This window comes from Bos mutus, chromosome 11 (genome assembly GCF_027580195.1).
Source record: "Bos mutus isolate GX-2022 chromosome 11, NWIPB_WYAK_1.1, whole genome shotgun sequence".
NCBI lineage: Eukaryota > Metazoa > Chordata > Mammalia > Artiodactyla > Bovidae > Bos > Bos mutus.
This window is the reverse complement of record NC_091627.1, coordinates 6,296,892-6,315,730: the sequence shown is the minus strand read 5'-3', so window position 1 is coordinate 6,315,730 and position 18,839 is coordinate 6,296,892. Positions and strand designations below refer to the sequence as shown.

At 53.4% G+C, this 18,839-nt stretch overlaps 1 protein-coding gene across 1 annotated transcript in view; it reads left to right on the top strand.

Moving 5' to 3' along the window:
- Positions 1–18,839, top strand: part of HMCN2 (hemicentin 2) — a 178,485-nt gene that overhangs the window by 63,192 nt on the left and 96,454 nt on the right. Inside the window, exons 17-22 of the mRNA XM_070378841.1 lie at positions 1,686–1,781; positions 2,070–2,197; positions 3,989–4,133; positions 7,608–7,720; positions 7,844–8,003; positions 9,034–9,199. Of these exons, the coding sequence (XP_070234942.1) occupies positions 1,686–1,781; positions 2,070–2,197; positions 3,989–4,133; positions 7,608–7,720; positions 7,844–8,003; positions 9,034–9,199 (808 nt within the window). The remainder of the gene's footprint in view (positions 1–1,685; positions 1,782–2,069; positions 2,198–3,988; positions 4,134–7,607; positions 7,721–7,843; positions 8,004–9,033; positions 9,200–18,839) is intronic.

The following is an 18,839-nucleotide window of genomic DNA, read 5'->3' as shown; positions in this document are numbered from 1 at the left end:
AGAGACTGGGGCTGGGGGAGGGTGGGCAAAGGAGACAGAATGGCTTCTGACACCCTAAGCCCCCAGACTGGGCAACTGGGAGCAGCACGCTGACCCTTAGAGCCCGCCATGGGTCAGGTGATGAGGGTCATATTCCAGCCGAGTGACTCTGGTCACGTCATGCCTTTCCTCTGGACCAGTCACACTAGTGATAGTGACAGGGCCTCCCACCCTGGTTTAGCAACAGTCCACCTCAAGGAGCTGCTGTGTGAGTGATACACGTAAATCCCTTAGCACAGTGTCTGACACATATTACGCGTTCTATGTGATAGCCACCACCACCACCACCACCACCACCACCAACGTCACCATCATCACCATCCTCACCATCATCACCATCATCATCATCGCCATCATCACCACCACCACCACCATCACTATCACCACCACCACCATCATCACCATCATCATCATCACCATCATCACCACCACCACCACCATCACTATCACCACCACCACCATCATCACCATCATCTTCCTCATTATCATCTTTATCATTATCAATTCCATCATCACCAGCACCATCATCACCATCACTACCATCATCATCACCACCACCACCATCACCCTAACCATCATCATCAACATCACCATCATCATCACCTTTATCACCCCCATCATCATCACCATCCCCACCATCATCACCATCCTCACCATCACCACCATCATCACCACCACCACCATCACCATCACCACCATCATCACCATCAATACCACCATCAACATCACCATCCTAACCATCATCACCATCCTCACCGTCATCACCATCCTCACCATCATCATTGTCACCACCATCATCACCGTCATCTTCCTCATTATCGTCTTTATCATTATCAGTTCCATCATCACCATCACTACCGTCATCATCACCACCACCACCACCATCCTAACCATCATCAACATCACCATCATCATCACCATTATCACCCCTATCATCACCATCCCCACCATCATCACCATCCTCACCATCACCACCATCTTCACCATCTTCACCTCAATAGTCATCACCTTTATCATTATCATCTCCATCCTCACCACCACCATCATCACCATCACCATCCTCACCATCATCATCACCATCATCATTGTCACCACCATCGTCACCATCATCTTCCTCATTATCATCTTTATCATTATCAATTCCATCACCTCCACCATCACCATCACCACCATCCCAACCATCATCATCATCGCCATCGTCACCACCTTGATAATCACCATCACCATCATCTTTATCATTATCATCTCCATCCTCGCCACCACCAGCACCATCACCACCATCATAACTATCACTACCCTCATCATCACCACCATCACCAGCATCATCACCATCATTTTCACTACTGTGCCAGGCCGCATGCTGAGCACTATAATTGCATCATCTATTCATCCCTCCTAGTCGTACTACAAAGTGCAGTTATTGATAAATCCCCATTCTACACGTGAGCAAGCCTAGGCCTTCTCACCTTTCCAAGGCCCAGCTGTATCCCCTATCCTTCTCCTCCTTGCCATTCCAGCCCTCCTGCCTGACCTCTGCAGGGCTGGGCTGTGCCAAGGGCGCTGTTGGCACCTGGGGAGCTGGAGCCTGTGGGGGCTGGAGGCAGGATGTGCTCTGGCAGTCAGGTCTGCCTTTTCCTGCCCTTCAGGTGTGGTCCCTGAAGACCAGGCCCTGTATGTCTGCGAAGCTGAAAATGTCTTTGGGAAGGTCCAGGCGGAGGCCTACCTCCTCGTGACTGGACATGGTTCGTGGTGGATCTGGAGAGGAGGGGTTTGGTGGGGACACTGGGCCCCCCAGGGAGGCCCCCATGGCTGCCCATCCTTTGGGACAGGAGTGTCCACAGCCAGGTTCTCCTAGAGGAGCATCTGGACCCCTACTTTCTGGGTAGTGTGCCTCAGGAAGTGTGCCCTTTGACCCTTTTGGGATCCCCAATCCTGATGCCTCTCTGGGTTCCCTGGGGGGGAGACAGGGGACTGAGGGCCTTGGTTCCCACGGGAAGCCAGTGTACTGACACCGGCTCCTCTCCCTGCAGTCCCCCCACAGATCGCCAGCAGCGCCCCCACCGTCCGGGTCCTGGAGAGGCAGCCGGTGTCCCTGCCCTGTATCGTCCTGGCTGGGAGGCCCCGCCCCGAGCGGCGCTGGCTCAAGGCCGGCATGCCTGTGAGTGCTGGGCCCCTCTGGGTGCCGCGGGCAGTGTTGTGGGGAGGAAGGAGCTGTCACCCTCACACCTTGGCCTCCGCTTTGCGGTTCCCCTGTTTTGGAGTGTATTCTCCCTTCCCTGCCTCTTTCCAGAACTTTCTCTGATAATGCACTAATAGCACCTTTCACGCTCTCGAGTCCTTGACCGGAGGAGCTTGTGCTTCATTTGTGCTGTGACCGGGGAGCAGCAGTTTAGTGGGTGCACAGACACAAGGCATTTGTCCATCGCCCCCCTTCTGATGGTTCCAGGACCGAGATGAGGTCTGTGCAACAGAGCATTTGCCCCAGCTGCCTGGCACACTGCTGGGCGCACAGTGGCTGCTTCACCCATTCCCACCGATTTGGTTTTCTTTGTTGTTGCTGTTGTTTAGTCGCTAAGTCGTGTCCGACTCTTTGCGACCCTATGGACTGTAGCCCGCCAGGCTCCTCTGTCCATGGGATTCTCCAGGCAAGAGTACTGAAGGGTTGCCATTTCCTCCTCCAGGGGATCTTCCTTTCTCAGGGACTGAACCTGAGGCTCCTGCACAGACAGGTGGATTCTTTGCCACTGAGCCACCTGGGTCCCTCTATTTCCCTTCTCCGTTCACTTCTCCTTTCCCTCTCTGGTCTGTCCTCAGACATCTGAGGTCCTTGTGCCCAGGAAGTTATAAAAAAGGTGCCCCGAAGATGCTGGACACCCAGGGGAGGCAGCAACTGTGTGGCCAGACTACTGGGCCCGTCCCTGCTGTCCCGGACCCTAACGCAAGGGGACGGACAGTGTCCAACTAGCGGAGCGGGCAGGCTTTGTGGAGGCTGATCACGTGGGTGACCCCTCTGCAGGATCACCAGGAGGAGGACCCTGCCTGGTCACACGGGCTGGGGCAAGGAGGAGGGTTCCACAGTAGAATCCGATGGGCATGAGGGGAACGAGTGGCCCTGGGCCTCGTCCACGCCAGGACAAGGAGTGACCGGAGATGCAGAGCCTGTTTTAGCTCAGCGGGGACACTGGGTGGGCCTGCACCTGCCCAGATGCCAGGAGCAAACAGCAGAAGCCCCCTCAAACTCACTCAGCCCCAAGGGATCCCAAGACAGCCCAGCGGCCTCTCCCAGAACCCAAGAGCAGAATGTGCAGCCAGGCTCGAGGGACAGAGACAGGGAATCCCAGAGCGGGCTCACTTGGCGGAATGGTCCTCACCAAAGATGGACTGGCTGAGCATCTCTGCAGAGGTGGCCCCAGGCCCCATTCTGGACCCGCTTCCCCTGCCCCACCCTGGTCCTGATGGGGACACACTGGGCCAGCTGCCAGGAGCCGCTCTCTCTGGGGCCACAGCTGATGCGGCCGCACCTCCGCTTCGCTCTGCGTGGCTCAGTTCTCTCCCCGAGGACGGGCTATCCCTCCTCTTTGTGGCCTTGGGGTGCATGGGCCTCGGAGCTCCAGTGGAGGCTCTGACCCCAAGCCTACCCTCCCGGGAGGGGCTCCTCTCAGCACCCTTGGGTCAGGTGTCCTGCCCTGGACTGGTGGACCTTGGGTGAGCGGGGTCAAGGGTATGCTGGGGGTCAGATCCACCTGACCCCGAGGGTCTGTGGGGTCTCATGACTATCCGGGAAGGGATGGGAGTGTCACCCCCAGGCTCCCCACCCTCTTTGCAAGCCCCTGGCCTCTCTACCCAGGCTGTTCCCTGCTGAGCTGGTGGGCAGTGAGATTTCTGGAGTTCTCTTAGCAGCTCTGAGTGGAGCCCTTGGTCCAGGCTGATTCTTCTTCGCCCCCACCAGCTCCCACCGGGCAGCCGGCATTCCATCCGGGCAGACGGCAGCCTCCACCTTGACCAGGCATTGTTGGAGGACGCCGGCAGGTACAGCTGTGTGGTCAGCAACACGGCCGGCTCTCACCATAGGGACGTGCAGCTGGTTGTCCAGGGTGAGTCCCGGGCTGGTGCGGGAGGCAGGATGGGATGGGTGGAGGTGCCCAAGGGGAACTTGATTTTGAACACCTTGTTTAAAGAGATTGCTTGCACACGTAGTACATATTCATGGTAGGAAATTTAAAGTCTGGACCAAAAAACTCCCCCTAAAAGGGAAAAAACTCCAAAACAAAACCAACCTTCTATAATACCAATAACTAAGAAGAACTGGAATAATCTTACATTTGTTGTGTATCTTTCATACTTTATACACACATGAGCTTCACATGCACACATATATGCAATACACACTGTATATATATTTATACCCGTTTATATATTATAGATGTACATATACAGTTACATTATAAATATTCCTTATGTGTGTTGTATATAAGTTATTTTTGCATGATGTATATTCTATATATAAATATGTATAAATTCTTCATATACATGTACATAGACATATTTAGAAACCAACTGGAGTAATATGACTGTCTTATAACCCGAGTGCTTCTTGTGACAATATATGGCATGTCTTCTGCTAAGAAGACTCAGAAGCATTGGTTTCCGACTGCGTGTCCCCTGTTAGGATGAACCAGGTGTATCTTACCTGCCCCCCCAGCCCTGTCCAGTGTCTCCTCTGCGTGAACCCCTGGGGATAAATGTCCTGATGCCCCACCTTTGCCCATGTGCCCAGGTCTTTCCCTAGGATACACTATTGATGTGGAATTGAGTTTTGACTCACAGAGACTGCACATTTTTTAGGGCTTTTCATGTATTTGCCCAATTACTTTCCCATCCACAGTGTGGGAGGGTCCCTGCTTCCCTTCCCCACCCAACCAGGTTCTTTTTAACATAAAACAAGAAGTTGAAGTCCAGTTAGTTATGTTTTCATTCACCGCATACATCAATATCCTCTTTTTGTTTGTTTGTTTGACTTGTTTTATTAAACCCCTGAGGGATGAGTGGGAAGAACTCATCGTTCCCCGTTTAGTAGTGGAAAACCGAAGCTGAGAAGGAGGCTGGGTCTAGAACCCAACTGTCCTGTCTCTGTATACTTCCAATTAAATACAGTGACCAAAGGTGGGGTATGTGCCACATCCAGACCTCTAAGAGGGTCTGCGCATGTTAGTTTACCTAACTGCTCCAAGTGGAGGGTTTAAGAGCCTCCACGCTCTGCAGTTAAGGAAGCTGAGGCTCCAAGATGGAGGTAACTCAGCAAATCATAGCATCAGCGAGGGCTGCCTCTGCTGAAAGCCTCCCCGTCAATTCCTGCCCTACACACAGCCCCCTCTGTGGGAGTAGCGATCAAGCTCTGCTCTCCTGGCTCATTTCACTTCCATTCAACAAATTCTGATTGACTTGCAGGCTTTGGCCACCTGGGAGAATCCAGAAAGGCATTCCCCTGAAGGAACTCAGTGTTACCATCAGAGCCCTTGGCTTCTGGCCTTCCCTCCTGGGTCTGATTTCTCCATGCCTGATTCCCTTCCCCTGCTCCTGCAGACAATCCCCACCCCTCTGCTCTGCCCCGTTTTAATGCCTGAAAATCTGGATGGTTCTCAGGATGGATTCTGCACTTGTTTTCAAGTTCACTGTGTCCTGTGAACATTCTTTTCTGCCACTTCTCATCTGTCCATCCCCAGAGACTGAGCAGGGAATTGAGGTTAATTTAGCTTTTTTTTTTTTTTGCTGATCATGGAATACGGGTACCAAAAGATTAAGTGATTTATCCGAAGCCCCACAGTGAAGAAACGGCACAACTGGTTCCTAGACACAGGCTGCCCTCTGTCTGGGACACGAATTTACAGCAGTGGCAGCTGTATTCTCCTGCTAAAATGTTATTTTTAAAAATCATGATAAAATATACATGATATAAAGCTTACCGTTTTAGCCATTTTAAAGTGTACAGTTCAGTGGCGTAAATTAAGTAGCATAAGCGGCATTCACGCTGTTGTGCCAGCAGGTTTGTTTGCCCAGCATGCGTGCTCGTGCATGCTGTCGCTTCAGTCGTGTCCGACTCTTTGCCACCCGATGGATCATAGCCCGCCAGGCTCCTCTGTCCATGGGATTCTCCAGGCAAGAATACTGGAGTGGGTTGCCATGCCCTCCTCCAGGGCATCTTCCTGACCCAGGATCGAACCTGAGTCTCTTATGTCTCCTGCATTGGCAGGCGGGTTCTTTACCACTAGCACCATCTGGGAAGACCCTTGCCCAGAACGCAGCAAGCCAGAACACTGAGATGCTGAGGTTTGCTGCAGAGAAAGGGTGTGTTCACACGGCAGTCAAGTGAGGAGATAGGAGAATAAGTCTCAGATTGGCCTCCCCAGTGGCCAGAGGCTTAGGATATTTATTAAAGAAGTAGGGTGGTCTTCAGTTCAGTTCAGTCGCTCAGTCGTGTTTGACTCTTTGCAACCCCATGCATCGCAGCACGCCAGACCTCCCTGTCCATCACCAACTCCCGGAGTTCACCCAAACTCACGTCCATCGAGTCGGTGATGCCATCCAGCCATCTCATCCTCTGTCGTCCCCTTCTCCTCCTGCCCCCAATCCCTCCCAGCATCAGGGTCTTTTTGCGTGAGGTGGCCAAAGGCATGGGAAAAGTGACCGCAGGTAGGGAAAGGGCGAGGGCATCAGTGTTCTGTGCAGGTGTGCCTGGCTGACTTGCTTCTCCATGAGATGCAGGTCCAAAAATGGGGATGCCTAGCGTGACCTGAGGGTGGGGCTTTTGGCCCTCTGATGTCAAAAAGTCACTTATCAGACACCTGTGTAGACACAGTTTTAGGGTCAGTGGTCCCGAGCAGTCTTAGCTGGCTTGTACTCTAACTAAACACAGCTGACTTCCAGTTGTTTTCCTGGAAAACAACTCAGACAAACATCTTGTTGTTTAGGCTACACGAAGCTTGGAGGATATGCAGTTTGCAATGAAACAATTAAGCGAGCTTGCTCAGTGAAGGCAGGCTCAAGCAAAAGGGTATGCAGCAGGCTGTAAGATAAGCTCAAGAATTTCTGCTAGTTGCTGGTACTGTTAACCCCATGGGGCTCAGTTTGGGGATGGGTTTTTAACTCCATGGGACACAGTTTCACAACCATCACCACCATCCATCTCCAGAACTTTTTCAACTTCCCAAGTTGAAACTGAACCCACCAACTCTGCATTTCCCCTCCCGCAGCCCCTGGCCACCACCCTTCTGCTTCCTGCCTCCATGAACTTGCCTGTTTACGGTATCTCCCATAAGTGGAATCTTACAGTATGTGTCCTTCCGTGTCTGGCTTATTTCACTTTGCGTAATATTGTCAAGGTTCATCCATGTTGTACTATGTATCAGACGGTTGTTCCTTTTTTAGGGCTGAATAATATTCCATACATACACATCACATTCTGTTCATCCATCACCCTCTGATGGCTACTTGGATTGTTTCCACCTTTTGGCTATTGTGAACAATGCTGCTGTGAACTCTGGTTTATGAAATTGGTTTGTTTTTAAAAGTGCCACCCAGAATCCAGCCCACTGCCACCCACCATATCACCAATGAAGGCGTTCCAGCCTCTCTCCCCTGTGTAGCCTCAGGAGTTCCCACCCCCACCATCACCTGGACCAAGGTAGGTGAAGCCTGTTACCATGAAGGTAACCAGAGAGGTAGGCCCAGTGATCATGGGGAGAGGAGCAATGCAAGTTGCCATGGGAGGTGGGCTCTGCTGATGTCACCTCTGACTCTGTTTCAGGAGACCAATGCCCTGGCCTCCAGGGATCCCCACTACAACGTGAGCAAGGACGGCACCCTGGTCATCCCCCGGCCATCTGTCCAGGACGCGGGGGCCTATGTCTGCACAGCCACCAATGCAGTGGGCTTCTCCAGCCAGGAGATGCGGCTTTCTGTCAACAGTGAGTGAGGCCACCCCTGTCCTGGGAGAGGGGCTGGGCAGGTGTGGAGGCAGGGGCATGCTCAATCTGACCTCCCCTGCATCTTCTTGGCACCCTGTCAGCAGCCCTGCCTCTAAATTCTTCCTGTCTGAAGATCAAAGCTGCCCTCCCTCTGAGGACTGTCCCCAGCAGTGTGGCCATGCTCTAAGAGTGGTTCCAGCTTAGAACTGGATGGGGAGAGGGAGAGACCTTCATATTAACAAGCCTGGGGAAGACACAAGGCCCTACACCGGACTCCCAGCCCTCAGCAGCCCCCGTGCCCACCTTTCTCCATGACTCTTTGACTCTTAGTGCCCAGAACCTCTGGCCACCTTTCAATTTCTTAAATGACCTGTCCTAACTCAGGGCCTTTGCACACACGGCTCCTTCTGTTGGCATGCCCTTCCCTCACTCCTGGTCCGCTGACTTCTCCCATCGGTCAGATCTCAGTGCTTTCTGATCCCTCAGGCTGAACTCTCTGGAATGTTCCCTTCTTAGTGCCCATCACAACTGCCATTAAATAATTAATTGTGTATTGAACTGTTTGGAGCCAGGGTTCCTCTTGGACCCCAAGCACGGAGGGAGATTGGGCATCAGCTGATGGTTAATCCCATTTATTCCTGAGGATAAATGGGATGATCCAGGCCAAGAAGGGAGAGAAAGGAGGGAGGAAAGAACCTGCCAGAGTGCCCCCGGGGAAGTGGAGCAGGATGGAGAGAAGCTAGAGGGACGGAGACGTTGGGGCAGGAGGGACCATGCTGGGGTCAGCAAAGTGAGATGAGCTTCCAGAAGGAGGGTGGGGTGGACAGGCGGAGGGGTGGCTGGGGGAAACCATCGGATCTGAGTCCAACCCTAAACCTATGCTCTCCCGATACAGCAGAGCCCACCCTCCTCTGCACGTCTGGGGTGGCAGTACCACCTCAGCTTCCTAGGGGGGCCACACTGGTCCTCTGTGGGCTGCATCCCATGGCTTCCCACCCTGCTCACACTCCCTGCCTGCTTCCACCAACAGCCAAGCCCAGGATCCTTGTGAATGGGTCACACGAAGCAGACAAGCCTCTGAGGGTCACGGCCAAGGCTGGTGATGAGGTGACCCTTGACTGTGAGGCCCAGGGCTCTCCACCCCCACTGGTCACCTGGACCAAGGACTCCCGCCACATGCTGCCCATCACCGACAGGTAACCCCAGCTGCGTGGCCTTGGGTCTGGGGGTGGACAGAGCTTGATGCTTGGGGAAACTGGCCTCAAGGTGTCCAGTGACCCAGCTGGTGTGTGTGGGACCCTGTGGACACCCCCGGGGGGGATACGCAACTGATTCCACAGGCAGTGCTTTTCACCCATTGGCCTCTAAGGGAGCCTGGATGCCCTTTAGAGGAGCAAGGCCTCTGAAATAACATGCACATGGCCCTTCCCACACAGCCAAGAGGCGGTGCCTGCAGGAGCGCCTCCTATCTGCCAGCAGCCCTTGCTACCTGAGTGGAAATGAGGCTCAGCCAGGTGGGGTGAGCTGCTCATGGTCACTCAGCTAGCAAAGTTGGAACACTTCAGTTGGGACCGCCTTCCTGGGCAAGACACGTGCTCTCCATCCTTGCCTGCTCCTCTGACCTGGTATCTGGAAGCCAGGCTTTCAGGGATCCTGAGAGTTGGGGGGAGAGGAAGGAGGCTGTCCTTCAAAGCCAGGCCAAACCCCCACCCTCAGACAGGGAGGAAGGGCAGGGTGGTTCCCGACAAGAAGGCCTCAGAACTCCTGGAGCCCTTGACTCTCGTGGGGTGGGGGTGGGGCGAGGGGGCAGCTCCAGCTGGTGACATCAGTCCTGGCGAGGTCTCTGAGACGTTCCAGATGGAGAAGGTCTCAGAGCAGCCTGCGGTGCAGCCTCCCCCCGCCGGCCCAACACCCACACTCAGGGCTCTGCATCTCCGAACATCTGTTTGGTGACCCTCCCAGTCCTGGAAGCCGGCACACCTGAATGCTGCTGGGGTCCGTGACGGGGCTGGTTCCGTGCCGCCCCTACCCGCATGCCCTCCGGGGTCTTTGGCGGCTCCGTGTCGTGGGTGGCAGTGGGGGCCAGAGGAACCTGCCTCTCTCCCCAGAAAGCCCGGTCCTGGCTCCTTGGCTGGACAGCCGCCGGCGGGTGCTTGTTTGTTTCTGGCTTGTTACTGAAATGGAGAATCGCAATTCCCATTTGTTCGCCCCTCCTTGTTGTGATACGTTAATAGATCAGCCGGGAGCCATAAATCTGGGAAAGCTGCTTTTGCAATCCTAGAGTTTTGTTCTGTTCTTTCTCCCTTGCCCCCTCCACTTCTTGCTGGCTTATGGCTTGCTCTTGAGATTTATGAGATTCCGGGAGTTCACCTACATGAAGAGGCAGAATATGCCTGGGGGCGGGGTTGGGGCTGGGGTGAAGGGCAAAGACTCTGGCATTAAATCAGACCTGCGTGCAAATGCTGACTGGTTATGTATTAGTCGTGTGGCCTCAGGTGGCCCCTGGCTCCTCTTGGCCTGTCTCTCCGTCCATAAGGTGGACACGGTTTAAATCCTGCTTTCAAGATACAGTGATGAGTGTGCGACGTTTGGTGCATTGTGAGCGGTGGAAAATCACACCCTTTGATATCATTTTCCTGCTGCTGCTGGAAACTAAAGCAGCATTTCCAGCTTTTAAAAATTATCATCATCATATCTATTATCCCATTTAATTCTCACCAAGTTTTTTCAATAAGAAAGCTTTATTGAGATATAATTCACATGCTTTCCAATTATATGTTTTTTTAGTAAGTTCTGAGTTGTGTAACCATCATCACAATTAATTTTAGAACATTTCCAGCACCCTCCTCCGTGAAAATATCCCCACTCTGGTTGGCAGCCACTTCTCATCCTTTCCCCACCCCAGCCCAGCCCTTGGCAACCACTCATCTGCTTTCTGCCTTTGGATTGATCTGCTCTGGACGGCTCACATAAATGTAATCATGAGCAATGTGACTTTTTGCGTCTGGCTCCTTTCACTGAGAACCATGTTTTTGAGGTTTCTGCGTGTTGTAGCAGGTGTCAGGACTTCATTCTTTTTTATGACTGAATAGTATTCTGTTGTGGTGATGGACCGCCTTTTGTCGATATATTCACCAGCTGATAGACACTTGGTCTGTGTCCTCTTGCTGGCAACTGTGAATAACTTCGCTGACTTTTGATTGTATCTGAGTTTCATTCGCGGGTTCTGTGTCCCTGTGCTTCTTTGGGCCTCCCTGTGGCATCCGACAACTTCCCCGAACAGAATAGAGCTCAGTTTTCTTACCAGACACACAGTTCCCTTGGTCCCATGGCCATTCAGCCAGAAAATGCAGATTTGAAAAACCCATGAGGCGAGGATGGGCTTCCCTGGTAGCTCAGCTGGTAAAGAATCCGCCTGCAATGCGGGAGACCTGGGTTTGATCCTGAGTTGGGAAGATCCCCTGGAGGAGGGCATAGCAACCCACTCCAGTATTCTTACCTAGAGAATCCCCATGGACACAGGAGCCTGGTCAGCCATGTGCTTGAAAAGAGTTGGACACGACTGAGTGACTAGGCACACACACAAGGGCAAATGTCTGGAGGAGGGATAGCTAGGGAGTTGGGGATGGGCATGGACCCACTGCTACATTTAATGGATAACAAACAAGGACCTATTGTATAGCACAGGGAATTCTGCTCAATGTTACCAGACAGCCTGGCTGGGAGGGGAATTTGGAGGAGAATGGATACATGTATATCTATGCCTGAGTCCCTTTGCTGTCCACCTGAAACTATCACAGCATCGTTAATCGGCTATACCCCAATATAAAATAAAAAGTTTTTAAAAAAACAAAACACCAAAAACCTGTGGGACGCACACACGAAACAGTGATGGTGTTGGGGAGTGGGTGGCCTTGCTGTCCGCTGCTCTTCCCTACTTCCTCCTCCATCTTTTCCATCTCCCAGGGACATGCTGCCTCTCCCGTCCCACCAAGGCTCAGCTTCAAAGCTGGCATTCTGGTTGCTTCAGAACGTATTCTGATGAGTCGTGGGTGACCATCTGCCTCCAGAACCTGAGATCCTTCCGCATGGCTGAGCCACGCCCCTTTTCCGCCACACCCCTTCTGCCTGGCTGAGCCACGCCCCTCTTCCGCCACACCCCTTCTGCCTGGCTGAGCCACGCCCCTCTTCCGCCACACCCCTTCTGCCTGGCTGAGCCACGCCCCTCTTCCGCCACACCCCTTCTGCCTGGCTGAGCCACGCCCCTCTTTTGCAGTTGCCTCTGTCGTCTGCCTCTGTCCTCTGTCCTGGGCTGATAGAGGGCAGGGGGAGGCCTGAACTACTAGGGCTGCCCAGGGCCTCTCTTTTCTGATCCTGTGCCGACCCTGGCCAAGGGGCTGTGGTCAGGGTCACCAGGAGACCTCCAGCGCTGGTGCTCCATGGTGACTCTGGTGCAATCAGGGTTGAATTCCACAGTGTGGCTGAGCCTCTGAGGCCTCCTCATCTGGGCGAGAGGTTGCCCTCTTCTGCTGGCCATCCTGGAGGTGGGTGGGGTGGGCAGGGTCAATGCGCAGCACACTGAGGGAGGAAACAGAAGCCATGGAGGGTGGGGAACTAGAATCCTGACTTTTCCCTCTCCTGGGCAGGGCCCTAACACACACGTGTGTGTGTGTGGAGACACACATAGATGTGCACAGACACCCACAGACATGAATACACAAGGACAGGCACAGAGACACAGACACATGGCCATGCACACTGACATAGACACAGTCAATTCAGTTCAGTCGCTCAGTCGTGTCCGACTCTTTGCAACCCCGTGAAGCACAGCATGCCAGGCTTCCCTGTCCATCATCAACTCCTGGAGTTTACTCAAACTCATGTTCATCAAGTCGGTGATGCCATCCAACCATCTCATCCTCTGTCGTCCCCTTCTCCTCCCGCCTTCTATCTTTCCCAGCATCAGGATCTTTTCAAATGAGTCAGTTCTTCGCATCAGGTGGCCAAAGTATTGGAGTTTCAGCTTCAACATCAGCCCTTCCAATGAATATTCAGGACTGATTTCCTTTAGGATGGACTGGTTGTATCTTGCTGTCCAAGGGACTCTCAAGAGTCTTCTTCAACACCACAGTTCAAAAGCATCAATTCTTCAGCGCCCAGCTTTCTTTATGGTCCAACTCTCACATCCATACGTGACTACTGAAAAAACCATAGCTTTGACTAGACAGACCTTTGTTGGCAAAGTAATGTCTCTGCTTTTTAATATGCTGTCTAGGTTTGTCATAGCTTTTCTTCCAAGGAGCAAGCATCTTTTAATTTCATGGCCGCAATCACCATCTGCAGTGATTTTGGAGCCCCCCAAAATAAAGTCAGCCACTGTTTCCACTGTTTCCCCATCTATCTGCCATGAAGTGCTGGGACCAGATGCCATGATCTTCGTTTTTTGAATGTTGAGTTTTAAGCCAGCTTTTTCACTCTCTTCTTTCACTTTCTTCAAGAGGCTCTTCAGTTCCTCTTTGCTTTCTGCTGTAGGGGTGGTGTCATCTGTATGTCTGCATATCTGAGGTTATTGATATTTCTCCCAGCAATCTTGATTCCAGCTGTGACATAGACACAGATGCAAACATTTATGGACAGGCACACAGACACACCAGAGAGGCAGGCATGAGAACACGTGGACACACACACATCAGGCTTCTGGGCCAAGGTCAGGCAGGCCACTGCTTTCTCTGGAGATTTTAGAGAATATTCTGAACTCAAGGAGCCTTGACCTCCTGAGTCAGAAAGTCCTAATGGAAAGAAAACGTAGTAGGAACCTGAATACCCCTGAAACTCTAGACCACCCGCCTGTGTCCACGACCCCTTCTAACATATTCTTATAGATGCTTTTAGAGAGCTAAACTGAGTGCATCTTCTATCCTGCCCTCCCTGATGTTTCCGCGTTTTCCCACATTTACCCACTTCCTAGATTCATCCTGACCCATATCGCTGCCTTTCATTTAAAGGGCAAAGTAACATTCCGGGCATTGGGCCCCCGCGGCGGCCAAGCTTTTCCACTGTTTGAGGCAGATGCGCCGTTGCCAGTTCTGGTGATAATAGATGGGGCTGTTGGAACGTCTTTGCACAAATGCTTCTCTTTATCTCCTGGGTCGTTTCCTTGGGGTAGAGCCCCAAAACCAAGGGTTGAGTCCAAGGCTGGGAATGGTCACCGGGTGCCTCTTACCCTGTGGGACTGCTATTTGGGGGAAAAAAACCACTGGAGTTGTGAAGTCAAAATTGAAGTCTACAGGATTTATTGAGCATCTCTGTGCCCAGGACTGCCTAGGATGGAGAAGACGGGTCCAAGCTGTGTGTGACGGCAGGTGGCAAAAGACTTTTGAGTACCCTCCCAGCCGTGCCCCCAGCTCCCTGAGTGAACTTGAACAAGACCCTTCCTTCTCTCTGAGCCTCAGTGTTCCCATCTGAGAAATGAAAGAGCTGAACAGGCAATAGTGGCCAGAGAGCGCCTAGTGGCTCCGATCCCTTGACTCAGCCTGGGGATGCTGGGGCGAAGCGGTGTTGCTAGGCAACAATGTTTGTTTGTGGTTCTGATACGTAGCTGGGACAGCTGCAAGGGCTCCTGGCTCCGGCTCTGGCTCCCGGGGGCAGCCGGCCAGGATCCACACAAGACCAAGCCAGCCGTGTTGAGGGGGGAGGGGAGGGAACAGTGAAAGAATGGAGCCTCCAGGGATGCTGCAGGGCGGTGGGACACTCACTCCCCGTCCCGGCTCAGAGGAGGGGAGGGGGCTGCAACTGGGTTCTGACGATCCAAGAGAAAAGCTGCTCCCCTTTGCAAGCCAATGGCATGGCAGGGACTGCCCAGGGCCTCCCCATGGGGGTCTTTACCTTGCTTGATCTTCATAACTCATGCTGATTTCTAGCCTGGTGTCTGGGTGGCCGTGCACAGCATGACTTCATCCGTCTGGGTCTCAGTTTTCTCCTCTGTGAAAGGGGAGATGACAGGATCAACCCTGCCTTGGGGTGATCTGCCTGCCTTGCAGGTTTGGATTTGGGGAGTTTCAAGTGTACATGGAAGTGCTTAGCTCCACAGCGGTCACAGGAAGCGTCTGAGTATTGACAGCCGTCACCTATAAGCCATCTCAGGGTTTATGTTTCACGGGCTCGGGGACGTGCATTTACCCCCGTGCTCACATATTTCGCTTGGCCCTTCGGTTGGTGTCAGGCCCCTCTTTCTGAATTGCTCCAGCTTGGGGTTTCCGTTTGGAACTTCCTTACAAGGGTCTATGATATGCCTCAAGGTCAGAGTGGCCCCTGTGGATGGGTGAAGGTGCTCTTCAGGCTGAGTGGTGCTGAGGGGGAGGGGGGCAGTCCTTGCCCCCAGGCTCAGACCCTGCCCTGGCTCAGCAGATGCGTGGCCAGCATGTAGTGACATGCAGTGGGGATCTGTTGAGCACTGCCCAGCTCTGCTGTGCACTATGGATGAGGATCAGCCTCTGGCCAGCTCGGTTCTGTGGCAGGTGCTGTTCATTCATTTGACAACCTCCTCCCAGAAGGCTCTGATCGCAGAGGAGGTTGGATGGACCGCTTAGAAACGAGGGCAGCAGGACAAGCATGGGACCCAGCAAGAGGGACTGGGCAAACCACCCAGACTCCCAGCAACCTGAGGACGGGGGCATTCACTCCGCCCCAGCGGCAGCTGGCCCGTCTTGAACCCAGTGGCTCTTTGTCAGATGAGTGAATCAGTGAATGAATGAACAATTGGCAGAACTTGGTTCCATAGCATTCAGAGCAGGGGAAGTGTAACTAACCTGCCTGGTCTCATCAGGGAAGGCTTCCCAGAGGAGCTGGAGGCTGTGCTGCCTTGAAGGGGACCTGGGGGGCAGGAGAGCAGTGCTGAGACAGGATGGGGCGTGGGGAACACTGTGAGCGAAGGTGGGAAGGTGTGTGTGTGTGGCGGGGGAGGGGTGGGTGGGGGGACAGGGACAGTTGGGATTTGCCATCAAATATTTATCGAGCACCTGTTATGGGCCAGTGCCTGTGCTAAGGGCCAGGGACATGGCAGGAACCTGGGCACACCTGGCCCCTCCCCCCACACAGCCATCAGAGAGTGACAGGTGGCTGCAGGTGTGATAAATGCCATCGTGGTTCCAGGAGCCTTTGTGTGAGAGCAGGGGTCCACCTTGGGCAGCAGAGGCAGCTGCATGGAGAGGGGACCCCTAGCTGGGTTGCAGCAAAGGTGTGGCCTGGGATTGGCACTATCTACCCAATGCCCTCTGGTCTCTCCGGGCAGGTATGTTCCCCTTGGAGCTCTCAGGGCCAGGGGGACCCGGCAGGGTAGGTGGATCTCCCCACCACCATCCCCCACCATCTGCGTGGCTGTGTGAACCTCACAGCCAGCAGCGAAGGCTTGAGCCCAGTGCATGTCATAAACAGGAAATTCCCCTCGAACCTCTCCGTGTTTTCATCTGGGCGCTGCTTGGAGCCATCTGGCTGCTCTCGCTGCGATGGGAGTCTGCTGCTAATTACACCACATGCACTCGGCACACGGCAGCCCTCTCCCCGCTTCCTCCCACCTTGACCCTGCCCGTGCACTTTCCTGTGCCCGGAGGTTGTAGCCCCCAAACCTCAGGGAGCCTTGGGAACGTGGAGAGAGCGTGCAAGGGGCATGGGGTGTGGGTGGTTCAGAAGGGCTGCCCTGGAACCCCCAGACCTCCAGGTCCTCTCTGATGCATCCCAGGCCCCATACCTTTGTCCTGAGTCTGGTCTGAGTGGGGTCTGCTCTGTGCCAGGTCTGGGCTAGGGTCTGGGGGTACAAAGGCAGCTAAGGTGGACGGAAATGTGTCCTCTTAAGGGCCCACGGGCGACGGGTGGCCACAGGCCAGTGTGGTGAAAGCTGCGACGGAGGGGTCTCTAGAGGTCTCAGCTTGATCATCTATAAGATGGAGTCTCCCTTCTCTCCATCCCCTCCTCTGTGATATAGTGAGCAGGAGCCTGGTAGGCTGCAGTCCGTGTGGTCGCTAAGAGTCGGACACGACTGAGCGACTTCACTTTCACTTTTCACTTTCATGCACTGGAGAAGGAAATGGCAACCCACTCCAGTGTTCTTGCCTGGAGAATCCCAGGGACGGGGGAGCCTGGTGGGCTGCCGTCTATGGGGTCGCACAGAGTCGGACACGACTGAAGTGACTTAGCAGCAGCAGCAGCAGCGTCCCTTTCTAGGAAATGACCTGGGGCTCATCGTGAGAAAGACGAGAGGCCTCTTTTATTGTTGAGAATTGTTTCCACTTTTGGAAATTTCTTTCATTATTGGTTTTTTTTTTCCCCAGAAGCTCCCACTTCCTATCCTTTTAAGGGTTTGATGAGGGAAGGAGCAAGAGGTCCTTTAGTCTCTAAAGTTCTAAGAAGGACTAGAAGGCAACCTCTGAGAGAAAAGGAGTCCAGAGCTGCCTTTTCAAATATGAAGAAGTTGGGGCTCAGAGACGTTGCTTGCCCTGTCTGAGGTTGCACAGCATGTCTAGAGCAGAATAGGACCTTGGACCCAGAACTCTGGTGCTCAGCCTGGACATCTTTGCACTGACCCAGGGGCTCCTGCTTGGCTAGTCGAGGTTCGCAATAAAGTCCCCGAGGGAGCCATGTCACCGCCCCAAGTGTGATTAAGTGTGTGTGTTTCAGCCTCACGCTGATTTGGCTCGTGTTGTTGGATGTTGACATTATTTAACCTTAAAAAAAAAAAAAAAAACGACCACGGTGGATGAGAAAAGCCAAGCCAGGGGAGTGGAGCCGTGCAGGGGAGATGTTTACTTGTCACTGGGACAAACAGACATCTGTGTGGTGTTTCTGCTCCTTTTTCTTCCACTTTGGAAGACTGAGGGACCTACTGATTTGGGGCTGGGAGCGAGCACATGGACACACTGGGGTGGGTTTTTTTACTAACAGCGGGGTTGTGTATGGAGCACTTACTATGTCCCAGGGACCATGGACTTTGTGTGCATCATGTCACTTCGTACGCACCGTATCCTGTGACCCCAGGTGAGGACACTGAGACTCGGGGAGAGGGAATCCTCCACCCAAAGGGCATGGTTGGGGGCGATGGCACTTGCTGTCAAAGCCTGGCTCCTGCCTGCTCCTCCAGGTCACTTTTGGGGGACAGGGGCACTTCCATGTGTCCCGGGGCATTGCTCCCAAGGGGTGGACCCCAGAGGGTCTTGGTACAACCCTGATTCCAGCCTCCACCCCCCTAAATCTGGCTGGGGCCTGGGAATGTGTTTGTTTTGCATGTGGCTGGAAAATTCTGATAAGAAGCCCTGCCCTGCAGCAGGAGGTGATGGCCTCTGTGAGAGCTGACTGTGTGTGAGCCTAGGTATGGCCAGGAGGCCGGCTCCTATGCCTGGGGGACACACGTCAGTGTGCAGAGAGCTCTGGTGGTGAAAGAAAGAACAAAGGAAGGAAAGCAGGGCTGGAGGAAAGAAAAAAATCTAGATGTTTAAATGTACACCACAAGGAGAACTAATTAATGAAGCGCGGTAAACTCACACAAAGGACTACTATGCAACGGCGAAAAACGAATGAATTGGACCCACACACATATACACTTTGCCATTTATATGAGTTTTAAACAACGCAAAATTATGTTGCATATTGTAATGTCACTGTCGTCACCATGGTAACAGCTGACCTTCATTGAGTGTGTCTCTGTTCTTGGGTCTGGAAGATCCCCTGGAGAAGGGAATGACTACCACTCCAGAATTCCTGCTGGGAAATTCCAAGAACAAAGGAACCAGGCGGGCTGCCATCCGTGGGGTCGCCAAGAGCGGGCTAGGACCGGGCGTCTAAGCA